Source organism: Hyperolius riggenbachi, chromosome 9 (genome assembly GCF_040937935.1).
Source record: "Hyperolius riggenbachi isolate aHypRig1 chromosome 9, aHypRig1.pri, whole genome shotgun sequence".
Lineage (NCBI taxonomy): Eukaryota > Metazoa > Chordata > Amphibia > Anura > Hyperoliidae > Hyperolius > Hyperolius riggenbachi.
In genome coordinates this window covers 47472972-47498584 of record NC_090654.1, presented here as the reverse complement: position 1 = coordinate 47498584, position 25613 = coordinate 47472972, and the positions used below count along the sequence as shown (strand labels likewise).

Genomic DNA, 25613 nt, shown 5'->3' with positions numbered 1-25613 from the left:
TCGCAAGGGCAGGGCTCTCCCCCCTCTGGGTCTTGGAAATCATTATACATTTTATTCATCATGTTACTTTTATCACTGTCATTACCACTTCTGTATTTTGTATTCTGTATGCTGTATCATTTTTTGTATTTTGTCACCAATTATGTATCTTGTATATTAGTGTACACCATTGTCTGTATTATGTACCCCATGTTTGTTTCTTACTTTGTACAGCGCCACGGAATATGTTGGTGCTTTATAAATCAATAATAATAATAATAATAATATGAATCCAAGTAATGCGAAAAACTGGGGCTCAACAAGTCGTGAAGTTTTCACAAAATTTACAATATAATGGTTAGTGAACTGAAGCCAAGGAAAGAATACAATCAATTAACAGCACAAATCTTTGCTATTAGTGTTTCTATGTTACAAATTAATTTACAAAAGTCAACCACCCTCAAATTACATGGCTGGCACGTTCCAGTTTTCTTCTAACTTGCCAATGCTAACAGGGAAAGCTTGGGGTTTCTGTATTTGCATAGCCATTAATGCCCTCATGTGACCATGCTTAGACGCTGCAACTTTTTACACTCCGGCACCACTCGTCACACTACAGGGGTGGGGGAGAACTCTGCACTGAGTCAAACGGATTGCGCACCAGTAATGCAGGAAAGCGAATCAGAAATTCTGATCGGATGAAAAATCGTTCACTACACCATCAACTAACCAATCTTTGCTTCCGATCTATCACAACCACCAAGAAAATCCAAATTTTCGTTCGTCGAAAATTATTCGGGCGACATTTTTTTCACTCGTTCATAATAGATTGTGTCCACCAATGGAGATTATTTACAACCAATCCGATCAGAATTTGATCGCTCGAACGATCTTTATCTAGAAATTGGACCGTTAGTGACCAGCTTAAGTATCCGTTACAGTAGAGACTTGTGTATTGGGAGAACTGGAAGTCGTAGCACTAACATGGCAAATTTCTCCGAAGTAACCAAGCAGCTCGGGGCGACCCAAACCACTTCTCCAAATAAACACACAGACATGAATACTGCCGGTCCTGCCGTTAAGCCTTGTGATCTGCGCTCACTAAGGAAATGCTCACATTCAGCTATGTGGTGGGAAAACCCCCACTTGGAGCTGCTTGGTCTTTTCCGAGGCCATCACAGTGACACGCCGGAAAAGGCCAAGAGCTCAGAATGCTTTTGAAAATAGCTCATGGGGGTAGGGGGATGGGGAAGCGTGTCACTGACAGCCATACTCAGCAAGTACTGGGTTTCCTGCTTTTCAGCTAAAGGAAGAAAACCCAATTTAAATGGGCTTTAAAGCTGGACTAAACTCAAATGTAAAGGACATCTGTTGTGAAAAATTGTAAAATACATACATACAAATGTACTGTTAAGTTTTGGACTTTTCCATATCCTCATGGGAGATTCTCAGTGATTTCTTTATTTACAAAAATACTTACAAAACTGCAGTTAGTCAAACTGCCAAAATAGCGTGCAAACGAGTAGGTAAGTTGACTGACATCTTTGTATACCTCCTTTCCAGGGAGAGCTTTTGTGAAGAATAGTCAATACTGAAAATCTCCCATAAGGAGATTAAATAGTCCAAAATCTGTCAGTTCTGCTGCACAGTAGAACAGACCTGATCGTGCTCTGTAATTTCCACCTGAGCAGAGAGACCCTTCTGCACCTGTGCTGGGTCGAGGTAGGACACACACACACACACACAGACACACAGGTTTTTGTTTCACACAATCCCCTAGAGGGTTTTTGTTTGTTTTTACAGATTTACTTTTGAAGTGAATCTCTGGCCATACATAAGAGAGGAAAAGAACCCTGGGAGAGAGACAACACTCAATTCCCCCGGACGGCTTTTGCTTGTCCTCAACCCCTTACCCAAAGGCAAACACTCAGAGGGTGGTAAGAGGTATAGAAGGCTGTACAGAGGCAGCACCATCACCAGCTGTCTAAAGGCCCATACACACGTCGGATTTTTTTGCGAACGACCCGTCGTTTGCACGTCAAATCCGGCGTGTGTACAGACTATCGTTCGGGTGATAAGACTGGTTTTCAGCGATCCGCCGGGCGGATCGCTGAAAACCAGTCTTATCACCCGAACGATAGTCTGTACACGCCGGATTTGACGTGCGAACGACGGAACGTTCAAACGACGGGTCATTCGCAAAAATCCGACGTGTGTATGGGCCTTAAGTGGAGATGACCTCTCTTAACACAATGCACCTTTATACTGCGGCATTGAATTCCCAGGTAGCCAAACTTCCATCTAGCATCATACTCCAGCCTCTGCGCCAATCCAGATGCTGGAGTACGGTCACTACAGATGGGCGAGTGAGATGCAAATAATGCCGATTTGCATGCAAATTTTAAACAGTTTGAAATTTGGCAAATAAAAGTGGAAAGTGCAACTGATTGGCCAAGCTCCCAGCTGCATGCAATTCGCATGGAATTAATTTCATCCCGCTGACCATCTCTGATGAGGACGGAGCAGGAGGTGCCAAGTCCTCCAGCATCCTTACAGAACCGCAGAGGCTGGAAAGACAAGTGTTTCTGCTGTCCGGTTATTTCTTACGTGGATGCTGGCATCTGGCTTATGTCACCAGCACTGCAGCTTGCACAATCCTGTGAATTGTCTAGCTGCATAGGAATCAAATGTTTTCCGAGGAGTTTCATAACACAAGTAATATAATTATCTGTTCACTGTGTGCAGAATGGAGATCACAAAACTTCCTTTGAAAAGAAGAACTAGTGCAGGAAGTCAGTCACTCCAGCAAAGCATTTTCTGCCATGGGAAGCTAGCTTGGCGCCAAGTTTGCTTAGACAATTTTGAAGTGGTTGAGCTATGCAGCTGGCAAGTACTCCCTGTCCCATACAAATGAGGAATATTCGAGGCTGGAACAGTAACTTCTTGCTAAGAGCACATGCAGCAATTCTGATGGTTTCTGGAATAACGAAAGGCATAGATAAGGGGCCACAATACAGTGCACGGCTTGCTGCATCACTTGCATTCTGCAAATCTCACGTGCGTGCGTGTTAAGTTTCAACTCAATGCAACAGTGAGTTGCTGTACAGTGCATTTCAATTCGTTGAGGGTTAAAACTCGTGGAAATGCACAACTCACAAACCCATTCACACCAGTTCATGAGTTTTTATTCATGCTTAGATACGCAGGACTAGGGCTGCACGATTTCTCGGTCTTAAACCGAAAACGCGGTTCCTGTGAAGACGATTTTGGGATCGTCTGGATCCGGCAGTTTTCGCTCTTTAGTGCTTGCCCGCATGGCCATGATCCGCCTACCTCAGCCGCTGAGGTAAGCGGATCATGGCCAGGCGCGGGCATGGCCGCAACGGCGTACCTACCTATACTGCACACTTTACTAGCTGTACTGGAGCACTACCCATTCATACTGGGCACTATACTAGCTATACTGGGGCACTTTACTAGCTATACTGGCACACTACCTACCCATAGTGGGCACTATACTAGCTATACTGGGGCACTATACTAACTATACTGGGGCACTACTTACCCATACTGGGCACTATACTAGCTATACTGGGGCACTACCTACCCATACTGGGCACTATACTAGCTATACTGGGGCACTATACTAACTATACTGGGGCACTACCTACCCATACTGGGCACTATACTAGCTATACTGGGGCACTACCTACCCATACTGGGCACTATACTAGCTATACTGGGGCACTATACTAACTATACTGGGGCACTACCTACCCATACTGGGCACTATACTGGGGCACTACCTACCCATACTGGGCACTATACTAGCTATAATGGGGCATTACCTACCCATACTGGGCACTATACTAGCTATACTGGGGCACTACCTACCTGTACTGGGCACTATACTAGCTATACTGAGGCACTACCTACCCATACTGCCGGGCACTATACTATCTATACTGAGACACTATACTAGCTATACTGGGGCACTATGCTAGCTATACTGGAGCACTATACTAGCCACACTGGGGCAACTAAACTCCCTATATTGGGGCTACTATGCTAGCTATGCCGCTGCACCCTAGTTCCCCCCCCCCCCCCCCCCCCCCAAAAAAAAACCCGCTGCACACGACACTGTACACTAGGACAAGCTAAAGCTTGTTTTGGAAAAAATCGTGGGACAAAATCGAAATCAAAATTTGACAGAAAAATCGCAATTTCAATTTTTAACCAAAATCGTGCAGCCCTACGCAGGACAAATACGTATATCCAGTATTCTGAATCCACTCATCCTTAGCCTGCTGCATACAGTATGTGGTATTCAGTCACTTGCAAGGCAAAAAAAAAAAATATTACCAGGACAGATGGCTCAATTGTCACTCAGCAGAATCAGATTGTTCCAAGTTTCAACTTGGGAACAACTGCTGCACAGACAAGCTGCATGGCTATTTGCTTGTCCTTTCCTACTGTTCTATGAAGATGTGGAGGGGTGGAGAAGAAACGAAAAGGAGCCATCTATTAGCCCTCTACAGCTAGACCCAAAGCCATTATGAAAATCACTGCAGGGAACAGAACCCTACCTAGCTTTGATAGCCCTCCACGACATTAAAAACAGTAATACACAGTGAAGCACAGTATGGCTTTGTGGGTAATCGCTAAAATGTACTTTATGTTAGCTTAGAACAGCATCTACATGCTAACCGAATTAAATCTTCAGCCAAAACGTTTCTGTATCCCATTCTGGATATAGTGTACAGTGTATACTAATACCTCATCTGATATCCATTTCTGTTCGAACTCCTTTCACAATGGATACCAAACGCAAAGCAAACGACATGCAAACATGTTGCAAAAGAACACTCACATCAGCACATTAGCAGCTTAGAGTGGTGGAATCCACTGGAATAACGAGAGGTATGCTGTGCGGTACCGGACATGCATGTTTACAAGTGTGGTAAAGCCTATGTTTTATGTAGAATATGCTTCACTGCGTGTGTCGCATATCACGAGTTACGCGCAATGCAACATTTCCCCTCTGCCGAGATCCTGTTTTAACAGGACGCGCATCCCAACAGTGCGAAACTGACCCAAGTGTGGATCTCACCTCCACATCTCTTCTAAGTGTCAATGGTTACTGGAAAATGAAAAAGAGTACAGAAACAATCAGCGATAATTCCCCCCCATTCTTGTCCTTGGTGACAACGGCCTATAACCCGGAAGTGACGTATTCTCTCCATTAGGGACTAAGGTCAAAATGAAAATAGGAAAGATTCCAATCCTTCATTACTATCCGTAATGAAAAGCTTTAATAGAATCGACTGGCTATGGTTTGTTTAGCATAATCACAAAGCAAGAAAAAAAAAAAAGTAACGTCATAGCAACGTTCACCGTTAATGAGTTAGTTGAAACAGTGGAGAAAATCATCTGATTGAAAAAGTGAAGGAGGCAGTTAAAAGCAAAAATATAATTATACAATTCAGCTTTTGAGTGAAAAAAAAAATAGATTAGGTTTACAGTTCTTTCAGTGCTGAAGTGAATGAGAACACCATGTGAAGGTCTTTGTTTGCATTCATTAGGAGGAACATCTTGCAACATCCACCTTCTCATGACCCGATTCTTCTTTACAGGAATGACTCCTTTCTACATTTTTTTTTTTTAATCGCTAAAGAACTTGACTAAGCACTAATGAACATGAGCTTGCGAATCAGAGCTCAAAGAGGAACTTTAAACCACGGTTGAACTTTATCCCAATCAGCTGATACCCCCCTTTTCCCTGAGAAATCTTTACCTTTCCTTGAATAGATCATTAGGGGTCTGTGTGGCTGATATTGTGGTGAAACCCCTCCTACAGTGTCAGGGCCATGACAGTTTCCCTTCTGTTAACCTCATTGTATTGAGGGAAATAACTGCCATTTCCAACTGCCAAGCATCCAGTATCTCCCTCTGTGCATATGTATACAACCTTTTAGCTTATCATATTGTTAGGGGGGTGTGGTTATAGATGGCAGTTGGTGTGGCCTAGTTTTTTCTTGTCTGCCAGCAGTAAAGATGATTGTATGCAGGCAGATGTGGATCACACAACATGAATTACACGGTGAATATCAATTTCTTGATATTTTATACTTCTCACTCTAATGTATTGATTTACCCCCCCATCCCCCCCCCCCCCCCCCCAACACACACACTATTTTCCACTAAAGATAGGTTCACACTTACTATGAAGATGCACGTGTTTATGTGCCCATCTCTCTGCGCAATTGTATGCATTTAAATGCACGTCTTACCTACCACATTTCACTATGCGGAATACAAAAAAAAAAAGGAGGCATACAGAAAAATGCAGCAAGCCATCAATCTTTTCAGCACATTAGGAGTGAATGAGCCATTTATGAACATAAGCTGTCAGCTGTAAAAGTATAAATGAGGCCTGCCATTTTACTGTTTTGTAGTTACTGCGCTCCTATGCGCTGAAAACCATTCATACTGTACTGTATGTACCCTGGGGTCTGCTTACCTAGTTCAGGTGGAGAACTCAGTTATGTGTAGACAACAATAAATCACGTGAAGTGAGCGGAAAATGGGGCCCTGATCAATAATGCATTATTTCTGTATTAGGGATTTCTGACATAAGTACCCCCAAGAAAGAGGTGGTATAATTTTCACCAATTACAATAACTTGTCAAACTTCACGCAAGTGCTGGAGTGCGTAAAGCAGGGCTGTGGAGTCGGAGTTGGAGTCGGGGCAATTGTGGGCACCCGGAGTTGGAGTCATGGTTTCATAAACTGAGGAGTCGGAGTTGGAAGATTTTTGTACCGACTCCACAGCCCTGGCTTAAAGTGAACCCAAGATGAAAAACTAATGAGATAAACGATCAGATCAACAATCCAATGTATCAGCACACCACTTTTTCAATCAAGCACGCTCTTTATTGAGCCATGTGTTTCCACAAAAGATATTAGCTGACAATTGTTTTGGGGGCCACGGAGGGTCCCCCTTTATCAAGGCATGGCCCCCAAAACAATTGTTGGCTAATATCTTTTGTGGAAACACATGGCTCAATAAAGAGCGTGCTTGATTGAAAAAGTGGTGTGCCAATACATTAGATTGTGGATTTACGTGGAGGCATCGCCTATGCCACAGTATCAAGGAGTCGGAGTCGAGTCGTCGGAGTAATTTTGGGTACCCAGAGTCTGAGTAGGTGGTTTCATAAACTGAGGAGTCGGAGTCTGAAGATTTCTGTACCAAACACACAGTCCTGGTAAGTATTAGACCAGTGGTCCTCAAACTAAGGCCCGCGGGCTGAATGTGGCCCCCTGAGGCTTTTTTTACCGGCCCCTCACACACAAAATGTATTACTTATAGATGCGGTCAGCTACATCTTTAAATATTGGTGAACCGCATATAGAATAGCAGTGCTGGCACCACCCATCCACATGGAAGAAAGCAGTCATTCGCTGGTTTCCAATCAAATTCCACATCAGGTGACAATGCTGTCCAATTGGACTGCAGGTTGTCACCTGGGTATGCTTCACTGTCTGGCTCGCAAAGACTTCTACATCATTTTATGTATACTCCGGCCCCCCAGCAGTCTGAAGTACGTTGACCCGGCCCTCGACCCAAAACGTTTGGGGACCCCTGTATTAGACTAAGGAGTCTGAGTCAGAGCCATTTTGGGTAGCTGGAGTCTGAGTTGGAGTCTGTAGTTTCGAAAACTGAGGAGTCGGAGATGGATGATTTTTGTACAGACTACACAGCCCTGGTATCAAGCACCCAAGCATCTTTCTGATTAAGTGCCCAACCACGACCGACCATTAATTCGCAAACAATTAGATCTGTCCTCCTAATCCTAAAAATGACTCAACGTTTTGTTTTATGTATAAACCTTTTCAAAGCAGATTTAATGTTTTATCGTCTTTGCTCAAACGCAGTGTCTCAAGAGTCCCAGAACGAAAATACATGAACAATTCACCTTTTTATCTTTCCCTTGCAGTCAAAAGCCCAGTTACCTGCTTATTAAAGTGTTTTATATCTGTTTGTTTTTTTATCAGTGAGCCCCTCAGTTCTATAGCTGAATATTATTGGGTAAACGCCTACAGTCCTCAAGTGGCTAAAGGGGAACACAGCAACTAGCAACACAAGAAGAAAAACGCTGGTTGTTTAAGCACATCAAAAATTGGAATTGCAAGTAAAAATCGCATTAAAAGCAGAATGCCATATAGTGTAAAAAAAGCCCCCAGGCTGCCTGGCTGTTAGGAGACAGCTTTCAGTCATGCTCTACAAGCCTAAATAATAATGTTTTTTCTAATACACAAACTCCTTTCCATGTGCTAGCCAAAGGTGCAGAACACATCACTATGCATTACTGTGCACATTACATCACCTACTCGGAATACTCTTACTTTGATTCTAACCAGTTCATTTCTCTGATTAAGATTCGATCAGGGAGGGATCTATCTAATGGCTGAATCTGCTGACCATCTGCCAGTGTATGGGCACCTGTAAAGAGTATTAGATCAATCTGCTTTTTATATGCCTGTTTGAAGAAATCCACAACTAGTGGCAAACAATTTAGAGGAGGTGTCACACAAGTTGCATCTCTGGTCTGTTTAGGTTTGCCTTTCTGTTCAAAGATTCCTGCTACATGAAGGCTGTTAATAGGAGATTTGGCAAGTCATGTGTCCTTTGGGGCCCATTTACACTAGAAATCGCTAAAAGCTGAGCAATTTTCTGTAGTTTTCCAGTGATTTTTCATTGTACAGAAAGCGTTTTATCAGCGATTAGCGTTTTGCGATTTGTATAACGTGTGTCTGTCTTCCATAAACAGTAAAATGCAAGGTTTGATGGGTAAAAATCGATGGAAACACTTGATTGTGCACAGGGCTTCCAGAGCGATTTCCCAGCGCTCCTATACTTAACATTGAAATGCTAAAAGCTCAGAAAATGCTGCAGGCAACGTGTTTGCGTTTCAGCAAATCGCTTAGATGAGAACACGTCCACATACTTTTCATTGTACAAGCATTTTTCAAGCACACAAGTGTGAATGAGCCCCTTAAAGGACTTACGAGACCAAATGTTTAAAAAAAAGTTCTGTACCTGCATGATTTTTGAATGCACGGAGGACGCCATCCGCGCCCTCCGTGCAGTTCCACCGTGTCCCCGCTGCTTAATCCCCCCCCCGGGCCGGCACCCGACCCCACAGCCCGGGTCGGGCTGTCATGCCTCCTCAAAAGTGGCCGCAGGAGGTTGCCACGGCTGTGCAGTCTGCATAGACGCGAGTGCGGCTGCATAGCTCTAGGCAAAGCCCCCCCCCCCCCCCGATCCACGCACAGGAGACAGCCTGTAGCGTGGATCGGGGAGGGAGCCCCCATAGCTGCGCAGCCGCACTCGCGTCTATTCACAGCCGCGGCAACTTCCGGCGGCCATTTTTGAGGAGGCATGACGGCCCGACCTGGGCTGTGGGGTCGGGAGCCGCCCTGGAGGGAGATTAAGCAGTGGGGACGCAGCGGAACTGCACGGAGGGCAGGGATGGCGTCCGTGCATTCAAAAATCATGCAGGTACAGAACTTTTTTTTTTATTTGGCCTTGTAAGTCCTGTAAAGCAGAACTCTGCTATGCAAGTTACTCCTGGTTTCCCTAATCACACTAGGTGCCTGAACCTACAATACATCTGCAATACCAAACAAAAGACCTCAAGCCATGGCTGCTCTAAGCTCAAAGACCAGCAGTGTGCTGCCACATGCCTCACACCCATCACAACATTGTTTCTCAATATTTTGTCCCAGATAAGTCAAAAGCTTATTCTCTAATTTTAATATACTGTACTTCCTGTGTATTTAATGGCTAGAAACTTTTTTAACACTGACTTATTTTACGACTGTTTGTTATTGCATATTACTATTTCCACTCCCTCCTGTGGCTCCTTCGAAAAAGCTTTATTATTCAGATGTAATTTTGTTTACATGCGGGCTATCTGCATTTATCCCTACCTACTTAAAGGGAACCTAAACTGAGAGGGATATGAATGTTTCCTTTTAAACAATATCAGTTGTCTGGCAGTCCTGCTGATCTCTTTGGCTGCAGTAGTGACTGAATCACATACCTGAAACAAGCATGCAGCTAATCCAGTCTGACTTCAGTCAGAGCACATGATCTGCATGCTTGTTCAGGGGCTGTGGCTAAGGCCCCGTTCACACTGCACGCGTTTCCAGCCGCGTTTTGGAAACGCGTGCAGGTGGCCGACACGCACGACATCAGACATTGCATGCAGTGCAATGTCTGATGTTCACACTGCATGCGTTCCGGACGTGTGCGGTCCGGGAACGCATGCTGCACGCATTTTTTGTAAAAACGCGTGGCTGTCCCATTCACTTTTCAGTGATGGGATCAGCCACGCAACGCATACGAACGCGGATGGCGTGCGTTCGTACGCGTTGCGGTCCGCATGCGTTGCGGTCCGCGTTCTGCAGTCTGAACGGGGCCTAAGAGTTTTAGAGACACAGGATCAGCAGGAGAGTCACGCAGCTGGTAATATTTGAAAAGAAAAATCCATATCCTTCTCAGTTTAGGTTCCCTTTAATGACAACTTCTCTACAATGACACCTTGTGGATTGGTCCCTCTCCCACGCTAAATGTCAACCACTACGCTTCGCTCTCATTATAAATTACAGGGGGTCTTGTGTTAAGGAAGTAATATGCATGGCCACTGCATTCCTTTCCATTCAATTACCCCAAACAGGGAAGCACACAGATGCCACACAATGGGAATATCAGACATAGTTTTACATACAACAATTACTGTCCTTGCAATTCATCTCAAGCATGTTCAACATAAATACTGCACTTCGATATCAGAGAGGGATCTATTGGAAATCGTTCTAGCACCGCCTGCCGTTTATCTCAACTGTTTACTTCCAGTTCAAGTTTGCTTTAACCTCCTTAGCGGAGGATTCCTCAGGCCCTGCTGGACTGATTTGCATAATTTTTTTTTCTAACACGCAGCTAGCACTTTGCTAGCTACGTGTTTGGTCTGATCACCGCAGCCGATGCGCCGATACCAGCCGCGATACAGGGCCCCCCCGCATACCCCTTGCGCAGCCTGGCCAATCGCCGCCAGGCTGCGCTATGGGGTGGATCGGGATTCCCTGAGACGTCACCACGTTGGCGACGTCGATGACATCACTCCGTTCGTCGCCATGGGGACGGGGGAAGCCCTCAAGGAAATCCCGTTTAGAACGGGATTTCCTTATGGGCAAGCGGCGCCGGCGGCGATCGGAGAGTACGGGGGGGAGCCGCAGGGAGGGGGGGGGGGGGGGGAGGAAGCATGTAGCTGGCGCTAGGCTAGCTACATCCTTAAACAAAAACAAGAAAAAAACCTCCCGCGGCCGCACATATACCGCCAGGGAGGTTAAGAAAGCTCTAGGCAACACAAACACGAGCTTGCACAATCTGTGTGTTTGGACCGAGGGGTTCTGTCAGTATCAGGGCTGTGGAATCAGAGTCAGAGCAATTTTTGGGTACCTGGAGTCGATCATTTCACAAATGAAGTCGTCGGATTATTTTTGTACCAGCTCCACAGCCCTGGTAAGTATTAGATGAAGAAGTTGGAGTTAAAGAGTCAGAGCAATTTTGAGGTTGTGGTTTCACAAAGTCGTCAGATGATTTTTGTACTAACTCCACAGCCCTTGTCAGTATAAGTAGAAAATGGAAAGGACTTTTGTTTTCATGAATTTAACGTAAACTATTCTGTTAGCGTTCGTTTGCTACCAGCACAATGATGCACTGTCTCCTCTAGTCATTGTGAAGATGATAAATTAGAGACGTGAAGTAGAAAAGTAATTTCCTGAAAATGATTGGAGCCTTGTAAAATAGCACGAATATTCAAGCAATCTCATGTAATATATTGTAAGCATTAGCCGCTCAGCCACTCTTAGATAAAACTGCATTAAATCAGTCAGTGGAAAGAAAGGCACCACTCTTAACCTCTTGAGGACCATGGTGGTAAACCCCCCTAGTGACCAGCCTAATTTTACCATAATTGGCCACTGCAGCTTTAAGGCCAAGCTGCAGGGCCGTATACCTCTGCACACAAGTGATCTCCCCCCCCCCTTTTCTCCCCACCAACAGAGCTCTCTGTTGGTGAGGTCTGATCGCCCCCCCTGTGTTTATTTTTTTTTTTTATAAATATTTGTTTGTTTGTTTTTTTTTATATTTTTTGCCTTTTTCTTTTTTTTTTTTAATTCTAAATCCCCTCCCTCCCCCCAGCCGGCCAATCACGGCGATCGGCTGTCATAGGCTTCTGCCTATGAGAGCCGATCGCTCTCTTGTCCCCCATGGGGACAGCCGTGTCACACGGCTGTCCCCAGTGCAGCGCTGCTGCTGATCGCAGCGCTGCACATGTAAATACACGGCGGTTTCGCCGTGTAACAGTCTCCCGAGCGGCGATCGCGGAAGATGCGCGCGATCTCCCGTAAACTGCTGCCCCAGGACTTTCTGCCAATTGGCGTTAGCTGGTCCTGGGGCTGCCGCCGCGGCCACGCCTACTGGCGTGACGCGGGCGGCAAGCGGTTAAGCTGGCCACTAACAGTCCAATTTCTAGCGAAAAATCGTTCGAGCGATCAGAAATTCTGATCGGATTGGTTGTAAATCTCCATTGGTGGACACAATCTATTATGAACGAGTGAAAAAAATGTCGCCCGAATGAATTTTCGTCGAACGAAAATTTGGATTTTCTTGGTGGTCGTGATAGATAGGAAGCAATGATTGGTTAGTTGATGGTGTAGTGAACAATTTTTCGTCCGATCAGAATTTCTGATCGCTCGAACGATTTTTCGCTAGAAATTGGACCGTTAGTGGCCAGCTTTAAAGGGAACCTTAACTGAACGGGGGATAAGGAGTTTCACTTACCTGGGAATATTAACAGCCCCCTGCAGCAGTCCTGTGCCCTTGGAGCCGCTCTGGAATCCTCCAGACCCCCGCTGTCACTTAGTTTCGTTTTTTGACGACTCACCAGTCGGCCAGCCACCATGCGTATTATGGGACGCATTCCCTACTGCAATTAGCGCTGTTGCAGACCGCAACGTGTACCAAAATACGCGTTGCCGCATTCCGCACGCGTAGATATGTGGCAACGCGTATCTTTGTACGCGTTGCGGTCCGCAACATCGCTAATTGCAGTAGGGAATGCGTCCAATAATACGCATGGCGGCTGGCCGACTGGTGAGTCGTCCAAAAACAAAACTAAGTGACGGGGGGACCGGAGGATTCCAGAGCAGCTCCGAGGGCACAGGACTGCTGCAGGGGGCTGGTAATAGCCCCAGGTAAGTGAAACTCTTTACCCCCCGTTCAGTTAAGGTTCCCTTTAAGAATACATTTCCCTACTTCTACATGACATAAGCCAGGTTTTTGTTTTTTTTTATATATGCAGCCAAACTTTGTCCTCCACAAAGACCTAGCTCAAATAATTTACCTTTCCTATGTGGCTGTTTCTACCACTCTGTATTCCAGAACTAAGCAGATTTTGTACGGTTACTATTTTTGATTACATTTTTCACAGTGCTTTATAGAGTACATCAAAACCAATGTCAGTAAACTGTCAGAAAAAAAAAAAAAAATAAGAAAGAAAGATTTGATTCCGATCGCAAACCGCAAGGTACATTAAACTAATGGAAACAGCAGCAGCAATTTCCATTAGTGCGATCCGATTGCGATGAGATTTTGGTCCAAGCGTAATCGTCGTCCTGCTATTTTGGATGGGACTGAGCTCTAATATACTGAGCATGGTGGAAATTGAAATGAGATAGCGATTGTGATTGCATTTCATAGTGGAAATTAGTCCTTAGTACTAGTGCTACTAACAAATTATCCCCTTCTATTTTTCAGTTCAGCAAGTGTTAAAAAGAAATTAGTGTTATCTATGCAAATGAGCTTGTCTAACAGCTAGTTAAATTAAGCCTGATGTCCTGAAAAGTAAATAAAAGCCCAAAGCTTTTTATTTGCCGAGAAAGACTTACTATAGCTGGGAATAGTTTTTAACCTCCCTGGCGGTTTATTTTTTTTGCCAAATTGGCAAAAATCCTTTTTTTTAAAAAAAAAATATTTTTTTGTTTCATGTAAAGCTACCAGAGTGGTAGCTACATGAAACACCACTAGAGGGCACATGTGTCCCTCTAGTGTGATAGTCGCCGGCATCTATAGCAAACAGGGGAACGCGTATATAACGCGTTCCCGTTTGGCTTCTTCTGTCGCCATGGCGACGATCGGGATGACGTCATGGACGTCAGCCGACGTCCTGACGTCAGACGCCTCCGATCCAGCCCATAGCGCTGCCCGGAACTCATTGGTCCGGGCAGCGCAGGGCTCTGGCGGGGGGGCCCTCTTTCGCCGCTGCGTGCAGCCGATCGCCGCAGAGCGGCGGCGATCAAGCTGTGCGCGCGGCTAGCAAAGTGCTGGCTGCGCGCACAGCACTTTACAGCATGGAAATCGCCCCACCAGGGGCTGAGATCTCCCCCTGCGCGGCATAGCCCGAGCTCAGCTCGGGCTTACCGCCAGGGAAGTTAAATAGATTAACATTGCTGTATGTTGGGCGGCTTTCATTTACCTGAAAAACTACAGTCAAGCATAACATTCAAATAAAAACATCGCTCTCCAATCCTTGACTATAAAGTAACACAATTGACCCAAAAGTAATATAATCCATGTAAAAATCTTGTCGTCATCACACCTTCCCAGTTCACAAAATTGCCAAGATAGTTCATCCTGGAAAATGTTAAATCTTACAGCTCCGTGCACGGAATGACTGCCTTTGCCAAGAATCGAACCAGCAATCCTTCCTGGCGGATCGTTTTGCTACAGTCGACAGCCTGCAGGCTAGTGATGTGACTGTCAGCTTTAGCCCTGCAAGGCTTCCCCTGACCAGGCAACATTGATCTTGCGTTTTTTTGTTTAACACCTTTCAGCTTTCTCTTCACTCTGAGTGAAAATCCCATCTCTTGCTTTCTAAGATAAGAGACCTGCTGATAGAATTGCAGGACAAAATGAAAATTATGTTTTTATATAGAAAAAATATAGAAAGGTTTGACTGAAGAGTGGGAAGTTTTGACTGTAGTTCCTCTTGAAGGCCAAAAGTAAAGAAAAAATGAAAATTTGATGTCTGTTCTACACTTGAAACAATTTACTGCGTTTCGCAATCTGTTTCATGCAATTGCAAAATGCAAGGGCGTCAGCAAACTAGAAAAAATAAGCGGAATCCTGTTATACCATGACGATCTGATTTTGCCTCGTTGCAAACGTCCTGCATGCTGTAGCTCTGCTTTTCTGTTTGTGTTCCTAGCTGCAGGTAAAAGTCGCACACCGCCATCGCAGATTAACTGCATTGTAAAATAGAGTGCATTTACAATTGTTTGCATTTTACGATTTTCAGTATGAAACAGCCCTGAAAGTGGTAAGAGAACAGACACTGCTATTCTGCAGTCAATGCTCTCAGCTTAGCTGTTGTGCAAACGCCTTTAGTTTCATTCTCTATCTGAGTCACACCTGTAAAGGCTCATACGCATATCCAACAAAGTGCACGACCAACACCACAACTAACAGTTTACACAACTTGGATTGTCCGCGCACCAACAAAACGACACGCCTGATTGTCGTCCGACGGACCAAAATCAGACGACAACAGGGTGGTTTGGTTGAGCATGTGTATGGGCCTTAAGCATGCAGACAAGGACGCTATGCCTGACCGATTTCTTCACTTTGAAAGAGCCGGTGATCTAATAACATAGCCGAGTAATATTACCGATTTTGAACAGGTTTATTTTGCTGTACTGTTTCAAGCAGCACAACGATTGTGGCGGGAACGGTTTAGTCAAACCTGCATTAGACTTCTTCTGAAATCCAATGGAGAGGGGGAAGGATAGTACATTGATTGCTGCTGCTCAATCAATTCCTGATTAAGCCACTATCAACCTGTACATGGCTAGGGTGGGAATTGCAAATAGAAAAAAATATTGCGAATTCACATAAAAAAAAACGCATATATGCATGTGTGTTTTGGACGCAGCCTTACTTCCATTGTAAACACCTGCTCAGCATCAGCAACTCAGATGGCATTAGAAACAGTGAATCAGAACAAAGCTCCTTACACAATCCTCAATTGAGGTTTCCTTTAGGCTGGTTTTACACTTGTGCAGTGATTCCATGGCTGCCTGCCATGAGATCGCAGCACGACTCAGTATTTTAAATGACCGAGTGCTCTGACAGGGTCACATGCATAGGCCAGTCTTTGTTCAGTGATATACGCCTTGGTGGACTGTAGGTACATCACTGGGATTGCCTTCGGTCCGCGCATGCAAGCCACGTCGCACCACACTTACTGCGTCACCACAGCATTATGGCATAATCTCTATGGTAGGCATGGATCACGCAGTAATGCACGGGAATTATTATAATTTAGAAAATAGATTTTATTTCTGAAATCTTGTATTTTTAATTTGCGTCCACTTTAAGTACTAAACTATCCATAGAAGTTCATTGACTTTGCAGCCTGTTGCGGTAAAACTGCTTCCTGCAACGCCATAGTGTAAAAGGGCCCTTAAAGAGTAACTGTCAGGCTGCAAAAGCTAATTTAAACCTCTATTCTCCTGTGTTAAACAGTTTAGAAGGAAGCCAAAAAGGCAATACTAAAGTTAAAAATCTCTCTTACTGTGATGTGTGCTGAACAGCAAGGCTGTTATTCCCAAGCTCATAAGGAGGCCGGCAGAATGCATAACAGATACTGCAAAGCATTCTGGGGCCGCTTCTCCCCAGTGCACTACCTTGGGTCATCCCCTTCATTTCCCTATCATGCCCTAAGGCTACTTTCACAGTGAGAAGTTACAGGCTCATGTTACAGCAGCTTCTAACAGCAGCCTAAACTCACAGCACTGAAAAATCACAGGGCACATGTTCCGTTAGAGTATACTGCATGAGTCCGCTATTGTTCCTAGCCACATGGCTAATTAATATTCATTGCACAGTAGTGTTGTCCATTAGGTTCTTTTTTGTGAGTAGAATCATCAGGAAGCAGGGAGGATATGACATCACAATTGGCTTCATAGGAGACAGAAACATGGAACCTGCCATGAGCTGTCAGGAGCATCATTCTCAGCAAATCCTATATAAAAATTCTGTGAAATCCAAACGTGGACAGTGAAATGCATATGTAATGTAAGTAGAGCCAATATTTAGCTACTGATATATGTGTTTTTTTCTCTGAGACCCTATACCTAACAGCTCCTCTTTAAAGTACCCCTGAACTCAGAGGGCTATGATGGCTGTTTATTTCCTTTTAAATAATACCAGTTGCCTGGCAGCCCTGCTGATCTCTTGGGCTGCATAAGGGTCTGAATCACACACACCTACAAAACAAGCATGTGGCTAATCTAGACTTCAGTCAGAAATACATTATCTGCATGCTTGTTCAGGTTCTATGTATAGGGGAATTATAGACAGAGCCTCAGCAGGGCAGTCAGGCAATCTGCATTCTTTAAAAGGAAATCTGTCCGCTTCAATATCTATCTCAGTTCAGGTGTGCTTTAAAAGGACTCCTGAAATGATAGGAATATGGAGGCTGCCATATATATTTCATTTTCAGCAATACCTGAAGCCTGGAAGTCATGCTAATCCTCTGCCTCTAATACTTTTAGCCATAGACCCAGAACAAGCATGCAGCAGATAAGCAATTTCTGACATTTTTATCAAATCTGACAAGATTAGCTGCACACTACTGCAGCCAAATAGATGAGCAGGGCTGTAACTAGCAAACAAATATGACAGCCTCCATATACCTCACTTCAATTCCCTTTAAAAAGGCAATAATAGGCAATGGGATTTTTACCTGGCCACACGGAAAACCCACCAATCTCTCCTGACAACATTCAATTAACCACAAACAAGCCCTTCAAGACAAAAAAAAATGCACACATTAACCACTAAATGGAGCAGTTATATTCTTTACACATAATTATTCCTTACACTCCTAAGGCCCCTTTCAGCTAACATTTACAGTGCTATGTAACAAGTTCAAGACTTATTTCCCATGCATAACTTGATAGAAAATAAAGCACAGCCACATTTCCAACCAACCATAAACTCTGCAAACAATCCTTCCTGGTCAAACAGTGCATGATGGGACTCAACTCTTCACTGTGAAGTCTGCGCTCTAAGCAGCGAGGTTAATGTGTGCAGCAAATTATAGCTCAAAGAGCACCTAGAGCAAACAAAAGAACAAACCAGGCGCATTTCACTTCAGATCTCGGTGCGCCATTCGCCACGGCACACAAAGGCTGAAAAGCTTCAGGCCACTGATTATTATTACCGAAATCTAGAACAGGGTACTCCAAAAGCATGAAAATAAAATAAATGGAAAGCAGTCTACAAGTGCTTTTACTTCACAAATCATCTCCTGTCCTACAACGTTACCTAGGAGATCAGTGTCTGTAAAAATAAATAAAGAATTGTTGAATGCTCCGAGGTCAGGAAGGACAATACACAAAAGCAAATCAGCTGTAACACTTGTCCATTCAAGACAACAACAAAAAAACACTGTACCAATGTTAAAACTACAACAAAGAAATCAATGGTAAATACACAATTGTGTAATAGCATTTCCGGATGACATTGTCTGCACAAAGGCAGTGTTGCTCGTTTATAGAGAGCGCACATGCTGAGAAAGCGGACCTGAACTTAGAACTTCCTCCCTGCTCTTAAAGAGAAGCAACAGCATAACTTTTAAATGGCACCCAAGGTAAAAAACTAATAAAATAAACAATTGTATCTATGCTCCTAAAATGACTTTTTAAAGATATTCCTCAAATCTATGTTTAAAATCTACTTTTTAAGTTGTTACTGGTTTATTGTTTTTGCCCAATGACACATTCATTGAAATATGCCGAGCTAAAATCCATGAACTATTGACCCTTTTTATATTTCTCCTGCTCTCCTACTGCTAGGAAAGTGTTTAATAGTTGTAATTTCTTATCAGTGAGGGTCACACTGTAGTCTGACCCAGTCCTGACTCCTGACAGGTACTGTCACTTCCATTCCTGATTAACTTTTTCAGGCAGATAAAGAAAAAAAGGAACACAGCTAGGCACTGTACATACATGTCTATCTCATCATGTCATGTCACCTCGGGTATGCTTTAGGGCCCTTTTCCACTAGCAATCGCAATCACAAACTCCAGCGTTTGTGATTTTTCATTAATTTTGTTATGCAATTGCGATTTTCATTTGCATTGCATTATCCCTCTGAAAATCGCTCTAGAAAGCGATTGCGATTTACAAATCGAATCACTATAGTGGAAAATACTTCTCATGATTTCTATGATAAAGTAGCATCCCTAGCGATTTTAAAATCACTAGCGATTCGCAATTTTGCGATTCAGCTGTGTAGTAGAAAAGGGCCCTTAAAGAGAACCTGAACTGAAAATAAAAAGTCAAAATAACCATACACCGGTCATACTTACCTCCTGTGTAGTCCACTACTAAATCTATTTCTCCTCTCCTGCATCCCATTTGTTCACTGTGATCAATGGATTTCTCCGTCCTCCATTTTAAAAATGGCCATTACCTCCTAACAGCTTCCTGGTCAGCATAATGTTCAACTGTCATATCACCCACTTGAGCCATAGGGAAACATGGACATTACCTTGCACATTCAGTTGCAAATGACAGCTGCTGATATATAACTGACAGCAACTGGTATATTTCAGTTCTGACAAAATATTGTCAGAACTGGAAGGGGTCACTGTAAGAAGAAAATGCTGAGCTTCTGAGAGGAACTGACGGTGAGGTAAGTGTGTAATTTGCAGGCAGGGCTGTGGAGTCGGTACAAAAATCCACCAACTCCGACTCCTCAGTTTAGGATTCCACCGACTCAGACTCCTCTAATTTGCATATTACAATCCTATTGATTGAAAGTATGTAACATGAAATTCGTCTCTTAACTGCCAACGCTTAGGAATTTTAAAAGACAACTGAAGTGAGAAGGATATGGAGACTGCCATATGTATTCCCTTTAGTCAGACTAAAACTAGTCCTTGGTAAGAGTACTTGTAAAAGGTACAGGCCGGAACAAAGAACATCTATCAGGCCCTAGGCAATGTAACTGTGAGTACAAGTAAGAGTGATGTGCAGGTACTCTGCAGGGGAATAAGGAGATTCTTCCTCTATTACACATTCTTCATGCACAATCTGAACCAGGTTTATGGGTGATAGACAACACCTCTGTGTTCAATGTGCACAACATTCTCAGTGGATTCCCTGCAGCTCTGTGGGGAGTGCATATGTAGAGTATAGTACTACTGCGTAACAAAGCAAACCTGAGACAGATGAAATTCAGTTTTATACATACCTCGACCTTCCTCCAGCCCCCTTCAGGCTAATCAGTCCCTCGCTGTCCTCCTCCGCCACCTGGATCTTCTGCTATGAGTCCAGGTACTTGAGCCAGTCTGGCGTAGTGCGCATGCACACACTCCGCCGCCGGGAGCGTACTACACCTGCGCAGCACTGTTGCGCAGGTACAGAACGCTCCTGGCTGTGGAAGCAGCATGCGGCCGGACTGCGCTGACTGGCTGAATTACTGGGACTCATAGCAGAAGATCCAGGTGGCGGAGGAGGACAACGAGGGACTGATTGGCCTGAAGGGGGCTGGAAGAAGCCCCCTGGTATGTATAAAACTTTTCTTTTCATCCTTCTCAGGTACCATTTAATTCAGTCACCAAACCAAATTTTAACAACATATCAAATGATTTGATTTCATGAGCAAAGAGAGAGTGCGTACATTTGCATAAATCAGAATCACATCAGGCTTTATACTTACAGCATAGATGTTATTTAGTATATATAAGAGATTCCTGTGTACACATCATATATACAGTCACAATCAGATATGTATATCTGACTTTAAAAATACGGGGACTGCTTTATTGAAGCAGCACAAGTAACTCACTTTGATTGGTTTATTTCATTTTTGTGGACTAAGCACAGCTATTACTGTATGTATAAATTATTTATGACGACTATTATCTGAGAAATAGAACATTTTATCATATTTTCTATTTTAAATACAGTTTAAATTCATTAGGAGTCGGAGCCGATGCATTTTTTCTTGACTCCGACTCCAGGCACCCAAATTTGCCCCGGCTCCAACTCCACAGCCCTGTTTGCAGCTACGTTATGTGTTTATTTTAAATAATTCTCACTTCAGGTTCCCTTTAAAGCAAAACATTTCTTTGTTAAAGCTGCTAGATAGAAATTCAGCTGACACAGCTAAATAGATCAAATTACAGTGGTGATTAGACACAGATGGGGGGAATTAGGCTCAAAACTCTAAATACATACAGGGTGCATTTTCTAGGTTTTCCTTCTGTCTTGTGCAAGAGTTCATGACCACTTTTAGTGTAATACTTTTCGGTTATTCTGTCTGATCCAAACAGCAAATCAATTCAAATCAATTCAGACGACTATTTAGCAGATATCATGCAGTCAGTCGTGTGTACAGGTTATTCAAACAACATTGTTCCAGAGCATGCGCATATGTCGTGTGAAATGTCACTTTTGTGCAGTTTTCTATTCTTGTCGTGCCGTTTCTATTTGCCGGGAAATGTCGTTTGGGTGAGCCGGCTTATCTAGCATGTGCAGAGACCATTATGTATGCACTATGCACAGCAGTGCAACCAGTTCAAATCTCCCACCCCCCTGACAAGCACACACACATGCACAGAAATAAGACGTTTCACTTATAACATCTGCTCAGTCTGCTCTGTTCCCACTTGTGCTGGACCACATGTGGGCAGAGGGAGAACAGTGTAGTGTCTGCTCCAATGGTCCGGCTGGAGCCCGGGGAAGATGCGTTACTCCCATAGGCTATATGGGAGAATGCATCAACCTGCCCGTTATCACGAGCTGCACAGGTCTACATACCACAATTGCAGAGTGACAAAGTGTGAAAGGCTCCGGGTTTATAAAATATGAGCCATTCACTGTCAATGGGCAGAGAATAGGACAAAAAAAATAAAAATGAATATGTATCTTCTCCGGCACAAGTGGGAACACAGCCTTAAGGTCCGTACACACGCCGGACTGCAGGAAACGACGGGTCCGTCGTCACCTCCTGCTGGGCGGGCGTTCCAGCAACAGTCCGGCGTGTGTAAAGGCTGTCGGCAGATTGATACGGCTGCTTTCAGAAACAGCCGTATCAGTCTGCCAACAGACTGTACACACGCCGGACTATCTGCTGAAAACACGTCCAGCAGGAGGTGACGACGGACCTGTCGTTTCCTGCAGTCCGGCGTGTGTACGGACCTTTAGCCTAACCTGTGTTGCAAACAGACTGCAGGGAATTCACAGCAACCAACACCTGCACACATCACAGAGTCAGGGCTATAGACACAGCTACTGATTTACTATGTAAATGCACTTGGGATTCAACACAAGTGCCTTGATGAGCTTTCCCATTGATGTAGAATTGCTGCCCGCATTAACACAATAAAGAAGTCTGGACATGTCCGGATTCACCACAGCTCCACAGAGGGCTGTGACAAATAAATAGGTTTTTTCAATAGGTTTCCCTGCTGAAACCTATTGAAAAAAAATCGATGTCCTGCTTGTGGAAGGATCAATCAAAATCCAATCAGCTTCTGATCAGAGGGAGATTGGTTGGTTCGCTATATCAGGAAATAAAAAAATAAAAATAAAAATGAGCGAAGAACTGAAAAAAAATTTTCATTCTCAGCTGAAGAGGGAACAGAGCCTTAAGCTACGTACAAACATGCGACAACGATCGTTCGTTGTGGACGAACAAACTTAATTGACGAAAGAACGACCTAAGTAAAGTTCGTTTTTAAAGGTGTGTAACGATCTGATCGTCAGAACGAACGTTACATCATGTAAAGCAACTATTGCGCTTGCGCATACAAATGAAAAGTTCCATGGAGAAATAGTGAAATGCGCATGTCAAGCCTAGTACGAATGACCATTTTCCAACGATTTACTACTTTTGCAAACGATCGTCGGAAAAAAAATACGCCAAGATAGATCGTTCGTTTTTAATGATCTAGCTCGTCCGTCGTTAGACTTAATGGTCGTTGGCTGTTTTTTTTTTTTAAACGATCGTCGTTTGAAATGATCGGGGAACGATTGTTTCAAATGACTATAGTCGCATGTGTGTACGCACCTTTATGCTGCCATACACTGGTTGATTGACCAGCAGATAGATCCCTCTGTGATCGAATCTGATCAAAGGAGGGATCTATTGGCTGCCTACACAGCAAACAGATTTTGAATAGATTTCATTATGAAACCGATTCACAATCTATGGAGCCGCCGCCGCATTAACTGTCGGGACAGGAAGAAGTGAAGCCTGCCGGAGCTCAGCGGAGAAGGAACAGCGGAGACACGCGCCGGCCGGATCAGGTGATGTATTACCGCTAGGGTCGGTCATTCGAACGCCACTATCAACGCACTCCTGACCCGCCGGCAATCGAGCGAAATCTTCCGTGCGGACAGATCTACGGGAACGATCGATTTTGGACTGAAATTGAACGTTCGGTCAGCGTTTGTGCAACGATTTCACAGCATATTTTATCACAGTGATCAAATCTGCTGTATATCGGCGGGAAATAGTATAAGTGTATGGGCCCCCTCTATGCTGGGAATACACAGTTCTTTTTTAGGTGATTAGATGGTTCGATAGATAATTTCCGACATGTCCGATCTCCCTTTTAATTCTTTCGCCGCTCGATTTCTGATAGAAGTGAATGGAAAAAGATAAGAAAACGAGCGGAAGATGAGAATAGACTGCAGTATCGAGCAGCAAAAACGATCGAGAGGAGAAACGCACAGCAGAAACAAACTGTGCATTCCCAGCATTAAAAGGAGTACTGAAGGGGAAGGGGGGAGGAGACAAAAAAAAAAAAACAAAAACAAAACCCTAAGACTTCTAAAGCCTCGTGTCCTGGCTCCCACTGACGTCTCTCACTCACACACACTCCCTCACACACACACACACACACTCTCCCCCTCACATTTACTTTCACTGCGGGGAGAGGAGGAGCCGCCAGATGGAAGCCTGAAGCCTGCGGGGAGAAGAGGAGCCGCCGGTGCTGTAAGGTAAGGCTCACACACTCACTCTTACACTCAATCTCTTACTCTCACACTGACTAACACACACTCTCACACACACACTCACTCTCACACTCAATCTCACACTGACTCGCCCTCCCTCATACTCTCCCTCACACTCGCACTGTCGCACACTCACACTCTCTCACACTAAAACTCACTCTCACATTTACTTTCACTCTTACTGCGGGGAGCAGAGGAGCCGCTGGAGGGAAGCCTGAGGGGAGAAAAGGAGCTGTAAGGTAAGGGTCACAGTGACGCTCACTCACTTTCACCCACACAAACGCGCTCCCACACTCTCACGCTCCCCCGCTGTCGCGCGCACACACACACACACACACACACACACACACACACACACACACACACACACACACACACACACACACACACACACACACACACACACACACACACACACACACACCCTCCCTCCCTCTCCCTCACCCGCTCAAATGCTCCCTCGCTCACACCCTCACCCACACCCCCACCCCCACACGCTCCCTCCCTCTCACTCACCCGCTCAAATGCTCCCTCGCTCACACCCTCACCCACACCCCCACACGCTCCCTCCCTCTCACTCACCCGCTCAAATGCTCCCTCGCTCACACCCTCACCCACACCCCCACACGCTCCCCCTCTCTCACGCTCCCCCCCCCACTCTCACGCTCCCTCCCCCACTCTCACGCTCCCTCCCCCACTCTCACGCTCCCTCCCCCACTCTCACGCTCCCTCCCCCACTCTCACGCTCCCTCCCCCACTCTCACGCTCCCTCCCCCACTCTCACGCTCCCTCCCCCACTCTCACGCTCCCCCACTCTCATGAGGTCAGTGTCGGGCAGCACTGTTCCTATTCTGGGGCATGAACGCTACCTATACTGGGAGCAGTGCTGTACCTATTATGGTGGAAGCACTGTACCTATACAGGGGTCAATGCTCTGGCAATGTAGGAAGCAGCACTGTGCTTATACAGGGAAAAAAATCATGTACTGTAGGGAAAAAGCATGTACTGTACTTTCCCTTTTGGGGCTAATTGGACCATGCCTTGTAAGGGTTTTTCGCCTTCCTCTGGATCAACAGGGATATGTGAGGGAGCAGGCTGGTGTTGCACTTTGTTCTCTGGTTGAACTCGATTGATGTAGGTCTTTTTTCAACCCAAATAACTATGTAACTGTAGTATGGTGTGTAGTATGGTGAGGGAAGAGAAAAGCAGCATGTACTATGGAGAGGGGAGAGAAAAGCAGCATGTGCTGTGCTATGGAGAGGGGAGGGAAAAGCGGCATGTACTGTTGTATGGAGAGGGCAGAGAAAAGCGGCATGTACTGTGCTGTGAAAAAAGGGCAGAGAAAAGTGACATGTACTGTGCTATGGAGAGGGGAGGGAAAAGCGGCATGTACTGTTGTATGGAAAGGTCAGAGAAAAGCGGCATGTACTGTGCTGTGAAGCAGTGAAGGAAAAGTGTCATGTGCTGTGCTG

At 44.7% G+C, this 25613-nt stretch overlaps 1 protein-coding gene across 1 annotated transcript in view; it reads right to left on the bottom strand.

Annotated features, from left to right (window-relative positions):
• Positions 1-25613, bottom strand: part of PRKAR2A (protein kinase cAMP-dependent type II regulatory subunit alpha) — a 79533-nt gene that overhangs the window by 32885 nt on the left and 21035 nt on the right. Inside the window, exons 3-4 of the mRNA XM_068252695.1 lie at positions 19498-19511; positions 14803-14814 (exon numbers count right to left, since the gene is read on the bottom strand). Of these exons, the coding sequence (XP_068108796.1) occupies positions 14803-14814; positions 19498-19511 (26 nt within the window). The remainder of the gene's footprint in view (positions 1-14802; positions 14815-19497; positions 19512-25613) is intronic.